This window comes from Dysidea avara, chromosome 1 (genome assembly GCF_963678975.1).
Source record: "Dysidea avara chromosome 1, odDysAvar1.4, whole genome shotgun sequence".
Classification (NCBI taxonomy): Eukaryota; Metazoa; Porifera; class Demospongiae; order Dictyoceratida; family Dysideidae; genus Dysidea; species Dysidea avara.
In genome coordinates, this window is record NC_089272.1 from 12497310 (window position 1) to 12518631 (window position 21322).

The 21322-nt window shown below is 37.6% G+C and overlaps 5 protein-coding genes across 5 annotated transcripts in view; 4 read left to right on the top strand and 1 right to left on the bottom strand.

Annotated features, from left to right (window-relative positions):
- LOC136256562 (uncharacterized) overlaps positions 1 to 21322 on the bottom strand; it is a 396868-nt gene that overhangs the window by 303351 nt on the left and 72195 nt on the right. The window contains exons 6-7 of the mRNA XM_066049542.1: positions 20632 to 20733; positions 18765 to 18866 (exon numbers count right to left, since the gene is read on the bottom strand). The gene's annotated coding sequence lies outside the window, so the exon portion shown is untranslated. The remainder of the gene's footprint in view (positions 1 to 18764; positions 18867 to 20631; positions 20734 to 21322) is intronic.
- LOC136258424 (uncharacterized) lies at positions 6835 to 7716 on the top strand. Its single transcript, XM_066051764.1, has one exon. The coding sequence runs from the start codon at positions 6835 to 6837 to the stop codon at positions 7714 to 7716; it is 882 nt and encodes a 293-aa protein (XP_065907836.1).
- Positions 8176 to 8775, top strand: LOC136258514 (uncharacterized). The gene has a single exon (XM_066051857.1). It carries the CDS (start codon positions 8176 to 8178, stop codon positions 8773 to 8775), a length of 600 nt encoding a protein of 199 aa, XP_065907929.1.
- LOC136258581 (uncharacterized) lies at positions 9795 to 11247 on the top strand. Its single transcript, XM_066051950.1, has 2 exons — positions 9795 to 10043; positions 10279 to 11247. The coding sequence occupies exons 1-2, from the start codon at positions 9795 to 9797 to the stop codon at positions 11245 to 11247; spliced, it is 1218 nt and encodes a 405-aa protein (XP_065908022.1).
- On the top strand, positions 16176 to 16731 carry LOC136258668 (uncharacterized). The gene is made up of 4 exons (XM_066052043.1): positions 16176 to 16306; positions 16356 to 16423; positions 16473 to 16626; positions 16674 to 16731. The coding sequence occupies exons 1-4, from the start codon at positions 16176 to 16178 to the stop codon at positions 16729 to 16731; spliced, it is 411 nt and encodes a 136-aa protein (XP_065908115.1).

Genomic DNA, 21322 nt, shown 5'->3' on the forward strand with positions numbered 1-21322 from the left:
TCCACTTTCTCCAGCCACTGCATCTCTACAGATTATAACTACGAAATGGCCATCTTATACTTAATATCGTACCTCCACTTCGCAAACATTACTTTCTTTTCTTCTCTTGGAAGGCGCCACTCATGTAGTCAGTGTAGTGATTGCTTCTTCACAACATCGACAGTAACCCACAATCGATAATTTGGGCAAATACGAGGTGCAGTGCTCTAGCTTACGCATGCGCATCGAGTCGATGCTTTGACGGGATCGAGACTTCACGTAGTGATTAAATAGCTTCGGTAAGGAAAGTTAACGATACGACAATAATAATAACTATAATATTACATGTTATAAAGACTAATAAAGAATTACAGTTGTAAAAAATTTGATCGGCACAAATGGCCGACCAACGGCTACATTGATCGGTCAACAGCATCACTTGGTCGGAAAATGGCCGAGGGCTGACCGTTATATTGTACTCTGGATAGAGTTCTGGTATTGCCAAGCTTATTCCCAAAGGTGTGGCAACATGTTTGTTTCACTTCTTTCAAGAGAGAGATGAAGTTATCTTGGGTCCTTACTACACTTTCCTTGTACAACAACCATTGAATATAACTGGTGAAAACAGACGCATTGTCACTTACACATTTCAAATTACGATTCATGTACAGTTAAATGAACAGTAATTATTACTGATATCTATGTTATTCTATCCAGACATTAATCACGAAGTAATAACCTGTTCCATAGTCATGGTTCCATTATACTTTATGGGCAATGAACTCTTGGAATAGCTGCAGGTGTAGACCTTGTTTCATTTCTATGATGCCTGCAAACATTGTAATGTGTGTAAGTAGTTAGGTCACAGTGCTCTTTGTGGTCAAACTAAAAGATTAACATGGGAATTCTGTTAGCTGCTACTGTGTTCCCAGAAAATTTTAGTGCTATCACATTACATAATGTCTATACTAATGTAATGGAGATTTAGTACTTGTAGACTTATTTAATGCCTACACCACGGTAGAGGAAATTTAGTGCTTTTGACATATTTTATTCCCTATATAATGTAGCCTAGGCAGAAAAGTCTATTTAATGACATGTTTTACGGAACTACTAGTATCACTGCTGCAGGTTTTATTCCAGATAGTAATCTTCAGACATCAAAGAACATTCTGCACATTTGTGATAACATTGGAAGTATGAGACATTGTGAACTTTATTAGCAAAGGTTCATTCCAGTACATCAATGTACCATCACAATTACAACCAGCATATTAACTTAATTAAGAATCAACTATTACAAACCATTTCTGGACATTTGTTTCTAGGAGTAACGCTTGACAGTAAAATTTACTTCTCTCCTCACATCAAATAACCATAGAAGAAACCTATACATATGTTCTCTATCTACCAAAACCAGTTCTACGGTTTGTCCTATTCTAGAATACTGTTCTACAGTGTGGGATCCACATTTGCCTAAAGACATTAATGAATTCGAAAAGGAACAGAGAAAAGCTGTAAGATGGACAATGTCTAATTATAACTGGTCAAGCTCTGTTATTTCTATGCTGGAAGTACTACAATGGCACACTTTAACTACTTGTAGACACATATCAAGACTACACATGTTTACAAATCTAATAATTATCATCTTACAGCAGTACAGCTACCACCTTACTTCACCAGAACCCAACAATCTACCCATTAGTACCACCCTCTACATTTCATTATACCTTTTACCAATTGTGATTATTACAAAATTATAGGTTTTTTCCCCCAAGAACAATACGTGTTTGAAATGATTTACCTAGTGGCTTAATTGAGTAACCACAAGCATTTTTACTTGTGGTATTCAATTTGAAGTTTTCTCAGTGAAACTGTTGGTTGAGTCAGTACAACTGCATGTGTGTGTTGCAAACTTTTGAGACATGCATTTAACCTTTAATAGGCTATGATTTATAATTTGTAAACAAGAACCAGCTCCATTTATTAAAAGTTCGAAAGATTCATGAATTTTAGTTGATGAATATTCGAACCCTGACAATCCAAGTTCATTTGGGCCCTAAATTCCCTAGCGTTTGGTGATTTCACATGGAAGGAAGTAACTCTGTCTATGGTAGGACATTGAAAACTATAAGATGCTCTTATATGAACTACTAGCCACACTTTCAGAGTATGTATAAACTAATGTGTGTGTGTTATGTGTTTGTTCTAATAGCTACACAGGTGTCTTTGAGCTGAAATCCCCTCAGAAATCCCGATGTACACCTCGTCCTCAAGCAATCACTATTTTTGCTGATAACACACGTTTATAAACTTTTGTTTGTGCTTACCTATCTTTACAAGTGCACAAATATTGGAATTTTCAACTAGAGTAGGGATCATAGCACATTGATAAAAAAAGTATTTGAGCATGGTAGGGATATAGCACTTCTTATTGTTTTACTGTGATCTAATATCTCGCGTTTCTCCAGCTTGTTCAGTACTTTTTATCAATGTGCTATGGTCCCTACTCTAGTTTAAAATTCCATTTTTTGTGTAATTGTTTGTTATTTTTTTTGTAAATAATGAATATGACTGGTGAACCCACGCATAATACTGCATCTGAAATGTTGCTGCATTCCCCAGCTATATCTATTATCTTCTGAAAAGCAAAGTATCCATCATGCTTCATTGTCAGCTATGTTCAACTAGTTACACAGCAGTACGATTCAAGAACTGCTCGAAAAGCACCTCTGAAATCAATCAAAATAGCCACTATGAGAAATAAGGAGGATTTCCATTTCGAAGGGAAGCTACAGTCAGGCAGTCAGTTAATCATTCAGGCAGTCAGTCAGTCAGTAGAAAATTCCGTAATATAATTTTTTTAAATTCCGTAGCAACTTGTTGAAAGCTATTCGGGTTCATCTGAAAGCTTGTTTTGGGCTTAGGTTTACCTAACCAATACTGCCTCGTTGTCATCTGGGAAAACTAAGGCTGGTTTTTGGGCGATGTTACTTTGTGGGCCACGCCTACTCTTTTGTGGTTCCTACTATACAGTACTATCATACTGTATGATAACTGAATATTTTATTGTAGTTAGCTGGCTACATGTGTACATAAGGTCTGTAATTACTAGGCGAGGTAGCACAGTGAGGTGTATAGCTTAGCACTGAGCACAGCATCCATACGGCTTGTAATATAGATAAAGGCCTAACCAGTATTGAGCCAAATGAACACTACAATTAATTCTAGGACATTGACGTAGTTTTCTATTCAGTTTACAGCCAGATATAAATACTGCCATTTTTGGAATAAATAGGGTATACGCTGTAAAGTTATTCTTTAAATGGGTACTTGGAAGAGTTAAGTTTAAGACATACACGGTGCTATCATCATTGTACAGTATACAATCCACACTGCGTGCGTGGCTGAATTGTAGCTAAGTAGGGAGTTGTTTGTATGAGCATAAGTTGTTACAAATTGCAGTACATGCAGTTATTGCACTATGCGAGCAATTAGCTAACAAGCATGCAAACAGTCATAGGGAACTTCCAGGGCAAGTCCCAGTATTGGTACAAGCAAAGTAAATAATGAGGACAGCTTGTACCCAACACAACACAGTGATGTCACCAGGAAACTATTATACAGGGAAGCTCTGGCTGTTGTATAAACTTAGTGCAATAACAATTTTATGATGATTACAGCTAGATTGTAGAAAAATAGACATTTATAGCTAGTTAGCTTAAAGCTAATGTCCCAGTGTTGTAATTCACTTTCATCACAGATAGTTAATGCCCAAATTCCTTCACTGCATGACCAATCTGACATGTAAAAGGCTGAAATGCATGATTATTAAAATGTGGAACACTAATTGTCAGCACAACAGTGCTAGGCATCTTGAACTGAAGCCACGAGGAGTCGCTTCAACTGATGTAGAGTCGTAACGCCATGACACTTGTCTATATTGCCACTGGCTACGCACACATATACAGGGTTGCTGCCTGACTTCCTACAGAATGGAGAAGGAAATATGTGACCGGGCCTGCGAAAACAGGGCATGTGGGCACAAACTACATCCCATTACTTTACAGGTCATATCTCGGTACTGGAACAGAATATTTGCATTCTGTAACTTGCATCCTAAAGCCAACTAAATGCTTACTAAGAGCTGGAAATTGCATTCCCACAGCAATATGGTACAAAACGTTATGAGTGATGAAAGTTTGAAAAAGTAGGCAAAAATCATGTGCCCACATGCCCTATTTTCGCAGGCCCAGTCACATATAGTGTTACTGTGTCTCAGTACATATATACTACAATATAAATTAGAGCAGCTATAGACAAAATGTATACATCACAATACTTTTGTAGTTAGGCGTAGAACCAAGCCGTAGTACGAAGCATATTACTGTGTAGTATGGCTACTCCCATACTGTAGTGTTATTGTAAAAACTTTGTACTACAACTGTAGTATGGCTACGACTACGTTAACTTTGTTTTGATGCATACTGCATGGGTACCTGGAAATAGAACAACTTGCTAAAACCCTAATTTTTGCCTCACTGCATGCCTGCTTGCCTGCCTGCCTCACTGCCTGGCCACAGTCGCAAGGCTAGAGCCTAAACAAAGCAGTGAATGGCTATCATTTTATACTACAATAGCTAAACCACCAGTGGGATGTGTCTTTGGGGTTCCGATGAGTTTGTAATTCCTGCGCTTTGTCTTTCCTTTTATTTTTCAATAATACTCTTCATCTTCTTCTTGTTGCAATGAAACCATATCAAGGCATTAATTTTCCCTATCAACACTTTCTTTAAGCAGCAAATTTAGATGCCACAAACTTATTGTGCTCAGTAGGTACCTGAAATTTCACGATAGGTTCAATGCCATGTCTATTAATAAACTAACGTGATCTTTGTTTATCAAGCACTGAGACCCTAATAATCTATCATGATTACACACCCCGTTATTATTGCCCTAGCTGATGTCATAATGCTAGCACAATGGAAATATAAAATGGTGGCACATCCCCTGGCTAACGTAAACTACTCTAATACAGCAGTTACTATAATAGAACAGTCACCCTTGTGTACCTGTATGCTATAAACAAACTAGTATATTAAAAATTATTAATTTAAAAACGAAGTAGGGATCCAAGCAATAAAATGCAAGGGATGAATGATGGTATTACAGCATAGCTTGGGTGGGAATATCCCTACTTTGGCATAGAACTAAATGATCATAATAACATGCCAATGTAGAGATTTTCTATGAGTATGCTGTAATACTATCTATCATCTCTTGTTTCACTACTTTTTATTGCTTGGATCTCTACTTAGCTTTTAAAATTAATAAATTTTAATATACTAGTTTAATACAGAATGTGATAGATTTAAAACATACAAAACAATATCAATGAGTGTTTACTATATGTACAGTACACACTAAGTACTAAGGTTTAGTAACCTTGTTATTTCACTGCATCCATTCAGAAAGCAAACAATAATTTTTGATAATTTTACAGTGAAAACAACAGGGGTGGATGTAGGAGATGGCAAGGGGAGGGGCACAAACAGGCTATGTTGTAGGTGGTAAGGGAGTGCAGATTTTCTTGGTAGTTGCTGTATATTTTAAGAGGTAATGATCACTCCTTAGTAGGTTGATTTTTGTCATTATGGCCTTTGTGAAGTCTAAAAGCTGTTTAAAAGGGATACTAAGTCTTAGACCACAGCAAGTTGAAATACTCAAATTTCATTGGCTACTAGATCCCTTGTTTATGTATCAATAGATCCCTGTCTCTGGGGTGATACAAAACACAGCAATTATGTGCCTGTAACAATGGCAATGCATGGGTATTTAACTGGTTAGTAAGTGCTTTTACAAGCTACAAAGGGCTTGCTCTATTCATGAATGCTACATTTCTCTTGTTACAAGTAGCTGGGAAGGTACAACAAGCAGCAGCGAAGGTACATGAATGAGCTGTGGCCTAAATTAGTTAGACATCAAAATACAGGGTTCCAATGAATTTAGAAACCCGAAAGGCCCTGTGTGTCTAACTATTATTTAAATACTAGCAACAAACAAGTATTTTTATATCTACCCAAGGGAAGGTAGTGACTAACACAATGGCAGAGCAACCAACCCAATCTCTCAATCTGGAGCAGTTCAGGAGTATAAAATCAGTGGGAATTACACCCAAAATAATTCCATGAATAGGTTCCTACTGAACACCAAATGTCATCAAGGTTCTGTACTAAGCTGGACTTAACTATTCGATTATTTTATTGTATCAGCTAATTATAATTGTAATGATGTAATATAATTAAGCTCACGTGATGTACCCTATAAAAGTTGTGTACATGTACAATTCTTTGGTCCTGACAATAATAATCACAGTTGTTACAGTGAACTTTTGGCTTGTTTTCGTGACAAAGTGGCACAGTGAGCAGGGTACATTCATGATGTCAGGACCCATTCGAAGGCTTATAGGACCAACGAAGTCCCAGGTATACACAAGCTATCGAAGAAGCAAACATTCTTTTACAAATTGAACTTGATGGAGAAGACCTGGATAAGGATGAAATGGATGCAGAAACCTTAATAAACAGGTTGACGCTTAGCGTATCGATGCTGGAGAGATGCAACAAAGACTGGACCGGAATAATGAAGGACTTGAAAGGCGAAGCGAAAGCTACCAATGAAAAGGAATATACGCGTGTTGCTTAAGGAGATGAAGGATTTATTGAAGCTATCATCGCTGGAAATGAAGTAGTTGCAAGACTGAAAGCTAGAATAACATTTATTTCTCGAAAACGTGACAAGGTTAATCTGGAAGCCAGTCATGTATCAACCTTGACCCCTTCTCAGGCAGGCATGATTGAACACGCAGCAGTACAAGCATCACTTACAGCAGTTCAAGAGAGTTTGCCTTTAACAGAGTTGACCCCTCAAACTTTAGGTACATCCTTATCAGCTGATACAGCAATGCGTCTTCCGAAACTTCACCTGCCAAGCTTTGATAAAAATATTTTGAAATGGCCTGAATTTTGGGATGTTTTCGAATTGTCCATGGATAAACAAAATATTGCCAAAGTGTTGAAATATGGTTATTTGAAGGGACCCCTTTGTGGAGCAGCCTTTACAGCTATTTCGGGAATTGTATTCAGTGCTGTGGCTGTTATCCTTTTGAAGCAGAAGTTTGGAAGACCGGATTCTATTATTGAGATGCTTTATTCTAAGCTTCAGCATTTATCAACAGCATCACAGAGATTTAATGATATTAAGAGAACATATGAAAATATTGAGAGGGTTTTTCGGCAATTGGAATCAAAGGGAGAGAATGTTAATGGCCAGAAGATATTGATTCATCAGATTCTTAGTAAGTTTCCTCTTGATGTTATTTTGAGGTTAGAGGATACCAAAACATTTGACCAAGTGTGGGCAATGGAACTGTTGCAAAAGTTTCTAAGTCAGTATGTGGAAACAAAGGAGAATGCTCAGAGACACTTTGCTAACATTAAAAGATATGTAACTGGAGTAAGAGATGGTGAAAGTCATCAAGGTTATCAGAGGTATAATCGATACCCAAATGATCATAACAGAGATATAAAACCATCCTCAGCTTCTGTGGAAACCTTTGCAGCTAATGTTCAAAGGAGAGGTAAATTTGTGTATAATCCTTGTGCATTTTGTCAAGGTGAGCATTTTAAGGATGAGTGTGATCAATATAGAGAGTTGTCTGATCGTAAGCAATGATTGCTCACTCAAGGACGATGTTTTCTTTGTTTGAAGACTGGCCATGTGTTTAGAGATTAATTACAGTTAACCCCACAGTACAAGGAGTCATTATCAGTTTCAACCTTTGCCACTAGGAAGCCACAAGATGTGAGTACATATGTTGTTGAGTTTAATGTAATAACAAAGGACAAATGTTGTATGCATTTTCACACCAGTGTCATTGATCAAATAACAGGACCAATTCAAAGAGGGCCTCTACAACCTGCAGACATGGATTTTTTGAGGTCCATTTCAACTGATAGATTAGCAGATTCTATTCCTACTGTAGGAAACTCAGAACCATATGCTGTGGATCTATTGATAGGTTCAGATTATTTTTGGTCAGTTGTTGGTACGGAGAAGATAGTGTTACCATCAGGACTGCTCCTTATATGATCTAAGATTGGTTATATTTTAACTGGAAGTTACCTGAATCCTATGAGCTGTCAGAAGGGGATACCTGTATCATCATATCTTGTTATGACACAAGTTAACTGTGTTGTACCAGCAATGAAGTTGTTGTCATCTGTTGACAGCCCAGTTACTGGGAATCCTAATGTTGAGGATCTCTGGAACTTGGAAACAATTGGTATTGTAGAGTCGTTGGACATTACCAATGATGATAGAGCCATGGAACAGTTTAACAAGTCAACTTATTGTGAGAATGGAAGATACTATGTTACTTGGCCTTGGAAGTGTGAGTATCCTGATCTTCCAGAAAATTTTTATGTTGCTATGAGTAGGATGAGGTCTTTAGCAAAACGTTTTGAAAGGGACAAAGATCTTTTAATGAGGTACAATGAAGTTATTCAAAGTCAGATAAAACAAGGAGTGGTGGAAAGAGCAGTTGAAGATAAGAAAGAAACTTTAAAACATTATCTGCCTCATCACCCAATATTGACACCTACTAAAAGTATAACGAAAATACAAGTGGTGTATGATGCATCAGTGAAGTCCAAGAAAGGAGCTAAAAGCCTCAATGAGTGTTTGTATCGTGGACCAGTACTTCTACCAGATCTTTGTGGAATTTTATTTTGACTACGACTTCATCCCATGGCAGTACTTGCAGATATCGAGAAGGCCTTTTTGCAAGTGGGCATTCAGGAACCAGACAGAGATGTGACAAGGTTCTTATGGTTTAAAGATGTTGATGATGTAAGAGTGTCAGAATATGATGTGTACAGATTATGCCGTGTTCCATTTGGGATCCTCTGCAGCCCATTTTTGTTAGCCGGAACAGTTAAGTTTCATTTGTAACAGTTTAGAACTCCAATTTCTCTGTCTATTGGTGATAATATATATGTTGGCAATGTGATGCTGGGAGCTACGTCAGTTGAACAAGCCTACAAAATTTATGTGGAGTCATAGGCGGATCTGAGGGGGGGCCAAGGGGTGCTGTGCCCCCCCTGGCCCTTCCCTTGCCCCCCTTGGATTCACAGTGCTATATTGATACTAGAAACCGTGGAATCATGCATTCACACTGTATTCAGAAGTATAGAAAGCCAATGGACAAATAGAAGACAACAGTTATAAATGTACTTTACAGTTATACTGTACACTGTAAAGAAAGTAAGTTTAAGTTTTTGTGCCAAGATCGAGATACTCTAATAGAGCAGTCACTACTCTAATACAACAGTCACAATTCTAATGTCATTATAACAATACTAGCTACGTACACCTTTATAGCTATTTTGATTTAGCACACTTTACCATCAAACAGGTTTTATCTCAGATAGGCTAACTAATCTTTAGATACATTGCAAGCATACACTTTTTAGCTAAATGTTACCAAAAATGCTCTCAAATCCAAACCTAGGAGGTCTAATTTTTAAAAATTTTCCCTAACTACAATCTTACAATTGTACATGTATGTCTATCATTCATCCAGCTATACTGAATATAGTTATGCAACTAAGTATAACCTGTGTACTAGAATTCCTCTTAGTGGGATAGACACTGTTGTACACTAAAACTTTTTGCCCCCCCTTGGCCCCCCCTGACAGTGCCTCCTAGATCCGCCTATATGTGGAGTCAAAAGAAATTTTCAAAAAGCACGTATGAATTTAAGAGAGTGGATGTCTAATTCTACTGAGTTTTTGAATTTGTTACCAACTGCTGAGAGATCAGAAGGATGTGTTGTGAAGGCCTTTGGGATAGTGTGGAATTGTACAGATGACCTTTTACAAATTCAAGGTGTCACTCTTTCTGATGAAGATGTATCACCTACTAAAAGGGGAGTGTTGAAAGTTATTGGTAAAATTTTTGATCCTTTAGGTTTGGTTACTCCTGTGTTGTTCTATTGCGAGGTATTTATCCAAGAATTGTGGAAAGAGGGACTAACATGGAATGTGCAATTACCTGAGATGTTATACAAAAGATGAAACAGTGTCTTAAAGAAGTTGAAGCTAATCTCACAACTGAAAGTACCTTGTTTTATTGGTCATGTGAGTGATACTTGTAACTATATGAACTTGTCGTGTTTTGTGATGCCTCTAAAAGGGCATATGGCACACAGTGATTTATCTTTGTGCTGAGTATCAGGATAATTTTAAAGTTAATTTAGTGTTTTCAAAACTGAGATTGGTATCGATTGATACAGAAAACAGCAAAAAGCCTAAGAAGGAAATTACTCTTCTACATTTAGAGTTATTGGTAGTGACTATTGGAGTTCGTGCTGCTAATTTTGTCACTAGGGAACTGAAGATCCCCTCTTCAAAACTGACAATCTGGACAGACTCTACTGGTGTTTTGTACTGGCTTCGAACTGGCAAACCACTATCATTGTTCGTGGATAACTGTGTGAAGGAAATTCAAAGGCAAGGTGATTTATTTTATTATGTACCATCAGGTGAAAATCCAGCTGATTTTCCAACTCAGGGATTAACAGTACCTGAGATTGAACAGTCGAGACTTTGGTGGAGTGGTCCAGAGTGGCTAATGTCTTCACATGATTCTTGGCCTAAGTGGCAACCTCCACAGCCAGTACTACAAGATGTGGAAGCAGAAACTAAGACTGGAAGGGTGTTATATGAGTGTTCTAGTGTCGTGACTCATGGTAAACAGGATGAGAAATTGTCTGTATATGGACTTGATGAAACGAAATATTCCACTTTACGAAACCTTCTCAGAGTGATTTTTTACTGTTTAAAGTTTGTGAAGAAGCGACTATGGGATGTACTATCAGAATTAAGGAGAGAGATTATTGGAAAGACATATGTTTTGTTGGCTGAGATATTTAATTCATTGTCTGATGGACAGTTCATATGTGCAAATGATATCAAGTTGGCTATGTTATTGTGGATCTATTGTATTCAACAGAATAGGTTTCATGATGTGTTGTCTGCTATTGAGGAGAATAAGTCTTATTGCTTGAAACAGCAACTTGGACTGAAGATTGATGACTTAGGTATACTGAGATGTTACGGAAGACTCTTAAATACCACTCTAACTGAGAGTGCAAAACATCCTAAGTTACTTCTCCTAGAAGAGAACACCTTACTGGCTTATTGATTACTGAAGTACATTGTAGATTAATCCAAGTACATTGTAGATTAATCCATGCTGGTGTTGCCCTTACACTGGCCCAAATAAGAGAAGAGTACTGCATTCCACAAGGAAGAGCGGAAGTCAAAAAAGTATTGTTTCAATGTTTATTGTGTCAAAGACTAGAAGGGATATCATTTCGACTCCCATCTATGCCGCCTTGGCCTAGGGAACGAGTTTCCAGATCTGATCCTTTCCAACTTGCGGGTTTGGATTATTTGGGACCTATCAATGTGAAGTATGAATCTGATTTGAAGAAGACTTGGATCTGCCTTTTTACATGTCTCTCGATAAGAGTGAAACACTTGGAATGGACATTAGATTTGTCAGCCAGCCAGTTTATCAATTGCTTAAGAAGATTTGTCTCCCGTAGAGGCAAACCAGATGTTATCATTTCAGATAATGCTCCTCAATTTGAGCTTGTACATACAGTTGTGGACAGAGAATGGAGGAAAGTTTTTAAGGACAAAGAAGTGATGAGCTATATTTCAGCAGAAGGTATTAAATGGAAGTACACGATTGCCTTTGCCCCTTGGCAGGGTGGTTTCTATGAAAGATTGGTTGGTCTAGTGAAGAGATGCATGAGGAAATCAATAGGCAGAAAGCACTTTTCTTTGGAGCAATTAGCAACTCTTTTGACAGAGATAGAAGCGGTTCTCAACTCTAGGCCTCTTACATATGTCTACAAAGATCTAGGCTCTGGCTTTACATTGACCCCTGGACATTTTTTTAGCAACCAATAGAAGCTTGGACTCTGCAATTTCAGTGATACTGACTATCATTGTGATGAAGATTTTCAATCTAGCAAAGACTCTGCTACAAAGTTATTAGAAATTTGGAAAAAAGGACAAAAACAAGTTGATTTATTTTGGAAGGTATGGAAAGAGGAATACTTAGTAAGTCTTAGAGAAAAACTTCCTCTTAAACAAAAACATCCTAAGTCACAGAGTCTTATGGAACCTAAGGAAGGAAGTATTGTTATTGTGAAAGACAATAATTTACCTAGGAGTACTTGGAAACTTGGGAGGATTTTGTGTTTAATACCTAGCAGTGATTCTAGAGTTAGATCTGCTGAAATACTACTACCTGGGTAGTGAATAATTTCTCGAGCGATTAATCATTTATTTCCCTTGGAAACAATAGTATCTGATAAGCCTGTGTTGCAATGTTGTACAAAAAGGGACTCATCAGGAACTCTTGCAAAGCAACAGATTGAATTTGAAGATGATAATATTAAAGATAGAAGCTGTGAAGAGAAAAGACCAAGAAAGCATCAATAGAGGCTCGCAAGGCCATTTATGATCCATTTGAGGATGATTGTTGCACCGTACTATTTTATGCCCCCTGGGAGAGTCATCAAGATTCTGCACTAAGCTGGACTTAACTATTTGATTATCAGCTAATCATAATTGTAATGATGTAATATAATTAAGCTCACGTGATGTACCCTATAAAAGTTGTGTCTCTGTACAATTCTTTGGTCCTGACAATAATAATCACAGTTGTTACAGTGAACTTTCGGCTTGTCTTCGTGACACCAATTATAGTTTTGTACATTTGATTGGTAATTTTAGCAATAACTCCCTTCCTGTCGAAGGACAGCTAAACTCCCCACAAATTTTAAACTCATGATCCATAAACTAGAGCACTAGCTCAAAAACTGGCACAAAATCCTCTAGGGTTACATGAAATCAAAAATGTGTACAAAGAAAAATCAAAATTATACACAAGCACAAAAAATCTGAAGATCATAGTCCTAGGAAAGGAAAACAATTCAAAGGTCAGGTTTGGTTCAGAATAACTAGCCATCGTGACTGCCAATTGAAGAAGAAAAAGCGATAACTTGTTTTTGAAGATGAGATTACAGCTACAGCCTCTGAAGAAGAGATAATGTATACGTGTGGACCAGATAGATGAACTCACAGTAGGAGCTGTCCACTAAATCCTCGAAACCATTGACTGTAACTTGACCTTTCATTTTACTGATCAACACTTACATTTCCCCTGTTCTTGAAGAGGTAGTATCTTGTTCATTGTGAGTGCTGTCACCCAAGTCATTGTCATCATCTTCTTCTTCATCTGACTCATAAGTGTGCTGAATCCTTTGTCTGTGAATCCACTGCTTCCTTTCTTCTTGCTCTTGAACATAAGCTTTCTTCCAGCTAGTACAGTTCTCTTTAGACTGTTCTACTTGCTTCTTTTCAAGGTTGCTTGCATGGACTTTATTCCCACTCTGTAATGCTGCTGCCATTCCATCAAACAAAGGAAATTTTAATTGATAAAACAATTCCAGCAACCAATGATAAGACATCCCATATTTCTTATTTAGCCAGGTCATGTTGGCTTGCATTAAGCCCATGTTGGTGCTTAGTATGTAGTGAATGCTGTGGAGGTATTTGTCCTTTGACCGATACCTTACTAGAACATTGTGACTGGCCTCTGGGTAGTTTGAATAGCTTTTCCCTAATTGGAATGAATAATTCGTGGGGCCAGTGATGCATGGTTACAACACTCAACCTCATAAGCAAGCACATGAAATGGATATGTCAAAGGGTTCTTGGAGTGGTAATCCTCACCCTCACACTCCATAGTGTCACCTTTGCAATTACCACAAGAACAAGCCTTCATACCATGAAAATCACAACTGACCCGTTCCCAAGTATGAATGTCACGGGAATGACACTTCCCTAAAGCAAGTAGACGAGTTGCAAAAAAACTGTGAATCAGTTTCTGCTTGCAATAAACAATTTAAAAAGTTTGTTCGAGTGCCACACACAAAAGACTTGGAAAGACAGCCACATATCTTTTTGTGTCACTTTGGACAGTGACATTTTACTGTTGTAACTTCAAGAAATTTTTCTTTTAGTGCATCTGGCATTGTTTCAGGGAAAGATTTTTGCTTTGCAATTTCTCTGAGATGCATAGTGTGAGCGCGTGCAACATGACCACCACACAGCATTACTTTAGATTTTTGTGTATCAGTGTAATACATCCTAAAAGCTTTTGCTGAAGATAAGTCTCCATCTGCCACTGCACTTCTATAATCATACTTTCTTATTTAGCATGTTCAATGTCAGCTGCATGCCCTTCTGCACCATTATACAGTTGATCCTGTCCTTTTCGTGCATGCACAAGTGTACAAAATAAAGCAAAGAATTGTTGACATAGTTTCTTATTGTGAATGTACAGTTTTGACTGTATTCAACCATGCTCCATCTGAAGTCGTGATTACCTGCTGCCAACAGTCAACCATTCATGGATCAAGTGCTTTCATTTCACTTTTAGCCATTTCACACATCTCAGTTACCATGGTATTCACAATGGGATGCAACAGTTTAATTGTTTCATAAAAGATTTTGGTAGTAACTGCTGCCATCCCTAAGCCTTGATTCAAAACTTTATTATACTGTGAATGCATTGAGCCACTGGCTATAAAAGTAACTTGTACAGCCAAACTGCAAGCCAGGAGATGAGAAAATGCAACATTAACAGAACTTGTTAAACCAATCATTCGTTCAGCACAACCACTACACTTAAATGTAATCACTACACACCCACCAAGTCCTAAAAAATTTACATTTATAGGGATAAGTTTTCCAGCGCACTCTGGTGTGTAGCATTCTGTAGTTACATTTATTTGATCAATAAATTGTTGCAGTTGTATAGTTTGGCATAAAAACATACTATTGCCAAGTTCAATTGGACCAGTTGCAGTACGAACCTTTTTCAAAGGGGTGGGAGAAAATTCCGAGCTACTATCAATAGAGTTAGTTTCACTTGCTGACAGTGTACTGTCAGTATCTGAGTCACTGCTTGTCACACCATTAGCAATTACTGATTCAATGACACTCACACTTGTCTGTGGTGCTCCATCGTTGTAGGTATTTTCACCCTCATTCTGTACTTCTGAACTCGTTCCAGGATTGTTGTTACCTGGGTCAGCATTACTTTCACCCTCCATCAGTATGTTCTGTATTTCTAAACTTGCTACAGAGATGTCATCACTAAAATTCACATCATTCTCACCCTCCATCACTGAGGCTTGTACTTCTGAATTTGTTCCAGGGACATTATCATCATCATTTTCACCTTCCATCAATAAGTTGTGTACTTCAGAACTTGCACCAGGGGTGTTATTGTCTATAGTACTTTCACACTGAGCTGAATCCTCGGTTGTTGATTAAGAAGTCATACAAGATCAAAGGCTTTAAACATGATGTTCATGACACATTTATTCATAAGCTCATGTAACAGGCATGCACTTAACTGTCGAAAATATGGCGTCCAGTGCAGCGTCAGTGAGTGCAGAGTGAAACCCTCTTGAAAAGAGGTTAAATAGCCAAACAAAGGTTCTACTCATGAAGCTATGGGACTACTGTACTTTGAGCAAGAAGCAAAGAAGTCTAAAGTTTCCATCAATGTGAAGCAGAGAATCTCGAAGGCCACTGGTATAAAATATTTTCTTTGCAGCTTGGTTTGGTATTCATTTCACCACGTACGGATTTCAGAGTCATCTATTGTAAGAACGAGGATGGAGTACAGCAAGAAAGGTGGGTTTTCTATGCCAAGAAAAAGACAGACAAAAGATACATTTGTTGTATGACAAGAAAGAAAATCTATCACTGTCGAAGATTTTGGTGGGTGAATTTTGAACGCTCGAGCCTTTGACTTTGTTACTCCATCTACAGTCAAAACTTCGGAATGATGGTGTTTTCTCCAAGGGGAGAACATCACTCAGGAGGGTATTAAAGGATATCGGATTCAAACATAAAACCATTAATGACAAGAGGTTAGCATTGCACCAGTTTGTGTGTTTTAATTTTACTACACATACATGCAGGGTATACTATGAGCAGCCCCGCATAGTCCACCAGCGTCATAAATATTTGAGATGAATGAGGCACAACAGAACTGAAGGAAAACCAGTGGTGTACTTGGATGAGGCTTGGGCCAATGCAAATGATGGAAGGTCCAGAGCCTGGGTAGAGGCTGATAAGACTACTGGGGGGACTATAGGAGGAGTCAGGTTGGTTAAATACATTGTAGCTTTCTTGTTTAACCTAATTTATACATAGCAAGCCATCAGGTAAAGGAGAGCACTTTATTATCTTACATGCTGGTGGTAAAGATGGATGGATTCCCTGTAATTTTCTATGATGTCAAGTATCCAGTAAATGCAGTTGTTCTTTCAGGTTGTGATTGGGTTTTTAAAGCCGAGAAAGGATCTGCAGCAGATTACCATCAAGAAATGAATGCAGAGAATTTTGAAAGATGGTTTCAAGAAAGGTTACTTCCAGCATTACCAGCTAATTGTCTGATTGTACTGGACAATGGCAATTATCACAGGTAGGTGTTAAATTTGTCAACTGTAAACATTACTGTATTAACTGCAGTCACTATTTGGAGGAGCAACTAAAGCAAAAGTGGCAAAAAGCACAGCTGAAGGAGTGATTAGATAAGAAATGTAAGGCAGTTTGCATATACTGTCACTGTTTCAGTATGTGACTGTATGATGATTCACAGGTATAGCATATCCAAAAAGTTCACTGAAGAGAGATCTGTGGGAAATCATCAAACGAGCAAAAACTCCTCCAAGATATGCTATAGAAGAGATAACTGGAAGTAAAGGTATGTTAAGTGTATACATTGTGGCTCTGAATTTTTCTGGTATGGCTTTTTTCTTGTATACTGTTGTGATTCCAGTTCTTTTGGCAGATTACCAGTTGCACACTGTGAACTGAATCTAGGCTTGAGTACATTGTACCGTGAAATCAGCACCGGATCAACCCCTGCACCACCTTACCTTGAATTCTCTAACCAGCATGGGAATGATGTCGTTCATCGATGGTTCTTGCTTGGTGTTGCTGCTACAACCCGTTCTGTCCATTGCCGTCATCTACCATCGCCTTTACCGTTATTTATGCTGGACATGATACTGTTTCCGCAGCCTGGTCCACTGCCGTGGTGTTCAGTGTTGCTGTAAAATGCCTCCTCATCAGTTTCCGCCATTCACTAAGTGCTGGTATCGCCAGGTGGGTCATGAGCTCCCAGTCCTAATTCAGTGCATTTTTAAGTTCTCTCGCGTTGTGGTATTATCATTGGCTAGCAGCGTACACTCATAAACAGCCTTGCCATGCCTTTTGACATTTTTCTACGTGCCTTTTGTCCGACACATGCACAACAATTATTCTCCAGTTAATGATCACCCCATTTCTAGTTATTGCCACCTTTTCAATCCTTGATCACGAATGTTAGTGATACCAACTGTGCTCGCTACACTAAAAGTGACTCACACATAGCCCACTACCATCAGGTCAGTATCACACCATCAAAGAAAAAACCACATTGTAAACAGTCGCTAAATTAAGTTAGTTTAACTGGTTAAACTTCATATAATGTAGTCTAGGCAGAAAAGTCCATTTAATGACATGTTTTACGGAACTGCTAGTATCACTGTTGCAGGTTCTATTCCAGAAAGTAACCTCCAGAGATCAATGAACATTCTGCACATCTGTGATAACATTGGAAGGATGAGACATTGTGAACTTTGTTAGCAAAGGTTCATTCCAGTACATCAATGTATTATCACAATTACAACCAGCATATTAACTTAATTAAGAATCAACTATTACAAATTGTTTCTGGATATTTGTTTCTAGGAGTAATGAATGCTTGACAATAAAATTTCCTTCTCTCCTCACATCAAATAACCATAGAAGAAACCTATACAATGCTCTCAATTCACCAAAGCTAGTTCTATGGTCCGTCCTATTCTAGAATACTGTTCTACAGTGTGGGATCCACATTTACTGAAAGACATTAATGAATTCAAAAAGGAACAGACAAAAGCTGCAAGATGGACAATGTCGAATTATAACTGGTCAAGCTCTGTTACTTCTATGCTGGAATTGCTACCATGGCACACTTTAACCACTTGTAGACACATATCAAGACTACACATGTTTACAAATCTAATAATTACCATCTTATAGCAGTACAGCTACCACCTTACTTCACCAGAACCCAACAATCTACCCATTAGTACCACCCTCTACATTTCATTATACCTATTACTGATTGTGATTATTACAAAATTATAGCTTTTCCCCCCCAAAAACAATACGAGTTTGAAATGATTTACCTTGTGGCTTAATTGAAAGTAACTCTACCCCTGTTCAAATCCAAGCTGCAAGCAATAATTAACTCGACTCTTGATTGACAATTTTTTATAGCAAATATCACTAGATGTAATATGTATGATTGTGATGTATTCTTTTGGAATCGTCCCCTGAACGCATCAGACACTATCTGTCTGTCTAGTAAATTATAATAAATAAAATAAATAATTGTACATTACATAGAAATCTAACCACAATTATACAGGCATAGCAACTTTTAAACATCACTTGCAAAATAACAAAAAAATGGTACTACATACACACGTACATATATACAGTCACTACCACAAACACTGTTACACTCACATTATCAGTACTATCCACAGGAACAACATTTTGGTTAATAATCCACTTGGAAACTTCAGAACGGTTGTGTTGTACTGCAATATGTAGTATGTTCTTCCCACTCTATAGATAGTAAAACATACATTGTATAATTATTCATACCATACTGTATACAACTAATACTGTATATACACAGTAGCTATCTGTACAGTAGTTACACATGTACTATGCCTATTATAAAAGGCTCACATTACAGATACAGTGGACAGTAGATTATCCAAATGCCAAAACGACCGTTTTATTAGACTATTTTGTCAACAGGCGCATACTCTAATAAAGTGATTGACAAAGTTTTGTATACTATAATATTTGTGACCAAATCTGACACAATTGTGCAAGTCTAAATTTACAGTATAATAATAGTTAGTTTATTCATTGGTAGTGTGTTTGTCATGTACGAGAACTAGGTGCCATTATTGATGCCAATCACTCCAGTCATTGTACTGCTTGTCTGCTTCGGATCATTTAGATGGGTGTAGCTGAAGTGTCTGATATTGATTGTTGAGTGGTGCAGCACTATAATAGCCTTGGTTAGCTTAATTTATTGGTAAATGTGCGGGTGGTATACAGATACCAATACAGCCTAGCATTTGTACTGCTTTCCCATTCATTCAGACGAGTGCACTGTTGCGTGTTTATTCATTCCAGAATGATTTACCTCCTTGTCAGTCCTTGATATATTAGCCTTGTATTGTGACTTCCTGTGTGGGTTTGGTGTTTGGTTTTGTTTGAAGTCAATGAACTACTTAGTGGTCAGACTGTGTGGCCAAATAGAGGTACATAGTCATGTTACAATAAGTTGTAAACTGGTTTACAACTGATTTGTAACACTGGTGATAGCCTTTGACATACCCACGCACCATACCACAAATGTAGTTGAAGTTTAACCATAGCAGCAGTAAAAAGTATCGTAGTTTGACATCATACTACAGCATTTAGTACAAAGTAGTGGAATGGAAACTACGATCATGCTATGCCACGTACATTGTAGATGGGTAGGTAGCTGATCATTGTATGCTCAGTGCTAGCTAGCTTTGTAGTTATTTTATTCTTGCTATGCTGTATTGTTTCTCTCTACACAGGTGTTTGGTGATTTTCACATGGAACTAACTCTGTCTATGCAGGACATCAGAAACTATAAGATGCTATTCTATGAGCTACTATCCACACTTTCAGATTATGTATAAACTAATGTGTGTGTGTTATGTGTTGTTCTAATAGCTACACAGGTGTCTTTGAGCTGAAACCCCCCCGGAAATCCCTGGTGTACACCTCGTCTTCAAGCAACCACTATTTTTGCTGATAACACACATTTATAAACTTTTGTTTATGCCTACCTATCTTTACAAGTGCACAAATATTGAAAATTTTCAACTAGAGTAGGGACCATAGCAGATCAATAAAAAGTACTGAAACAAGCCCTGTCAGATCTTTTCTCCCCAAAGAACAATACGAGTTTGAAATGATTTACCTAGTGATTTAATTGAAAGTAACACTCTACCCCTGTTCAAATCCAAGCTACAAGCAATAATTAACTCGACTCTTTGATTGACAACTTTTTATAGTAAATATCACTGTAGAAGTAATATGTATGGTTGTAATGTATTCTTTTGGACTGGTCCCTTGAACGCATCAGACACTATCTGTCTGTCCAGTGTCCAGTAAATTATAATAAATAAATTAAATAAATAATAGTACATTACGTAGAAATCTAACCACAATTATACAGGCATAGCAACTTTTAAACATCAGTTATAAATTAACAAAAATTGTTACTACATACACACGTACATACATACAGTTCTACCACAAACACTGTTACACTCACATTATCAGTACTATCCACAGGAACAACATTTTGGTTTATAATCCACTTGGTAACTTCAAAACTGTTGTATTCTACTGCAATATGTAGTACGTTCTTCCCACTCTATAGATAGTAAAACATACATTGTATAATTATTCATACCATACTGTATACAACTAATACTGTATATACATAGTAGCTATCTATACAGTAGTTACACATGTACTATGCCTATTATAAAAGGCTCACACTACAGATACAGCGGACAGTAGATTATCCAAATGCCTAAATGACCGTTTTATTAGACTATTTTGTCAACAGGCGCATACTCTATTAAAGTGATTGACAAAGTTTTGTATACTATAATATTTGTGACCAAATCTGACACAATTGTGCAAGTCTAAATTTACAGAATAAAAATAGCAAGTTTATTCATTGGTAGCGTGTTTGTCATGTACGAGCAACTAGGTGCCATTATTGATGCCAATCACTCCAGTCATTGTACTGCTTGTCTGCTTCGGATCATTTAGATGGGTGTAGCTGAAGTGTCTGATATTGATTGTTGAGTGGTGCAGCACTATAATAGCTTTGGTTAGCTTAATTTATTGGTAAATGTGCGGGTGGTATACAGATACCAATACAGCCTAGCATTTGTACTGCTTCCCCATTCATTCAGACGAGTGCACTGTTGTGTGTTTATTCATTCCAGAAT

Coding starts and splice junctions, on each gene's coding strand:
- LOC136258424 (XM_066051764.1), top strand. CDS start 6,835: ATGATTGAACACGCAGCAGTACAAGCATCACTTACAGCAGTTCAAGAG.
- LOC136258514 (XM_066051857.1), top strand. CDS start 8,176: ATGAGCTGTCAGAAGGGGATACCTGTATCATCATATCTTGTTATGACA.
- LOC136258581 (XM_066051950.1), top strand. CDS start 9,795: ATGAATTTAAGAGAGTGGATGTCTAATTCTACTGAGTTTTTGAATTTG. Junction 10,044..10,278: donor CTGTGTTGTTCTATTGCGAG/GTATTTATCCAA, acceptor GCTGAGTATCAG/GATAATTTTAAAGTTAATTT.
- LOC136258668 (XM_066052043.1), top strand. CDS start 16,176: ATGAGGCACAACAGAACTGAAGGAAAACCAGTGGTGTACTTGGATGAG. Junction 16,424..16,472: donor TAAAGATGGATGGATTCCCT/GTAATTTTCTAT, acceptor TTGTTCTTTCAG/GTTGTGATTGGGTTTTTAAA. Junction 16,627..16,673: donor GACAATGGCAATTATCACAG/GTAGGTGTTAAA, acceptor TATTAACTGCAG/TCACTATTTGGAGGAGCAAC.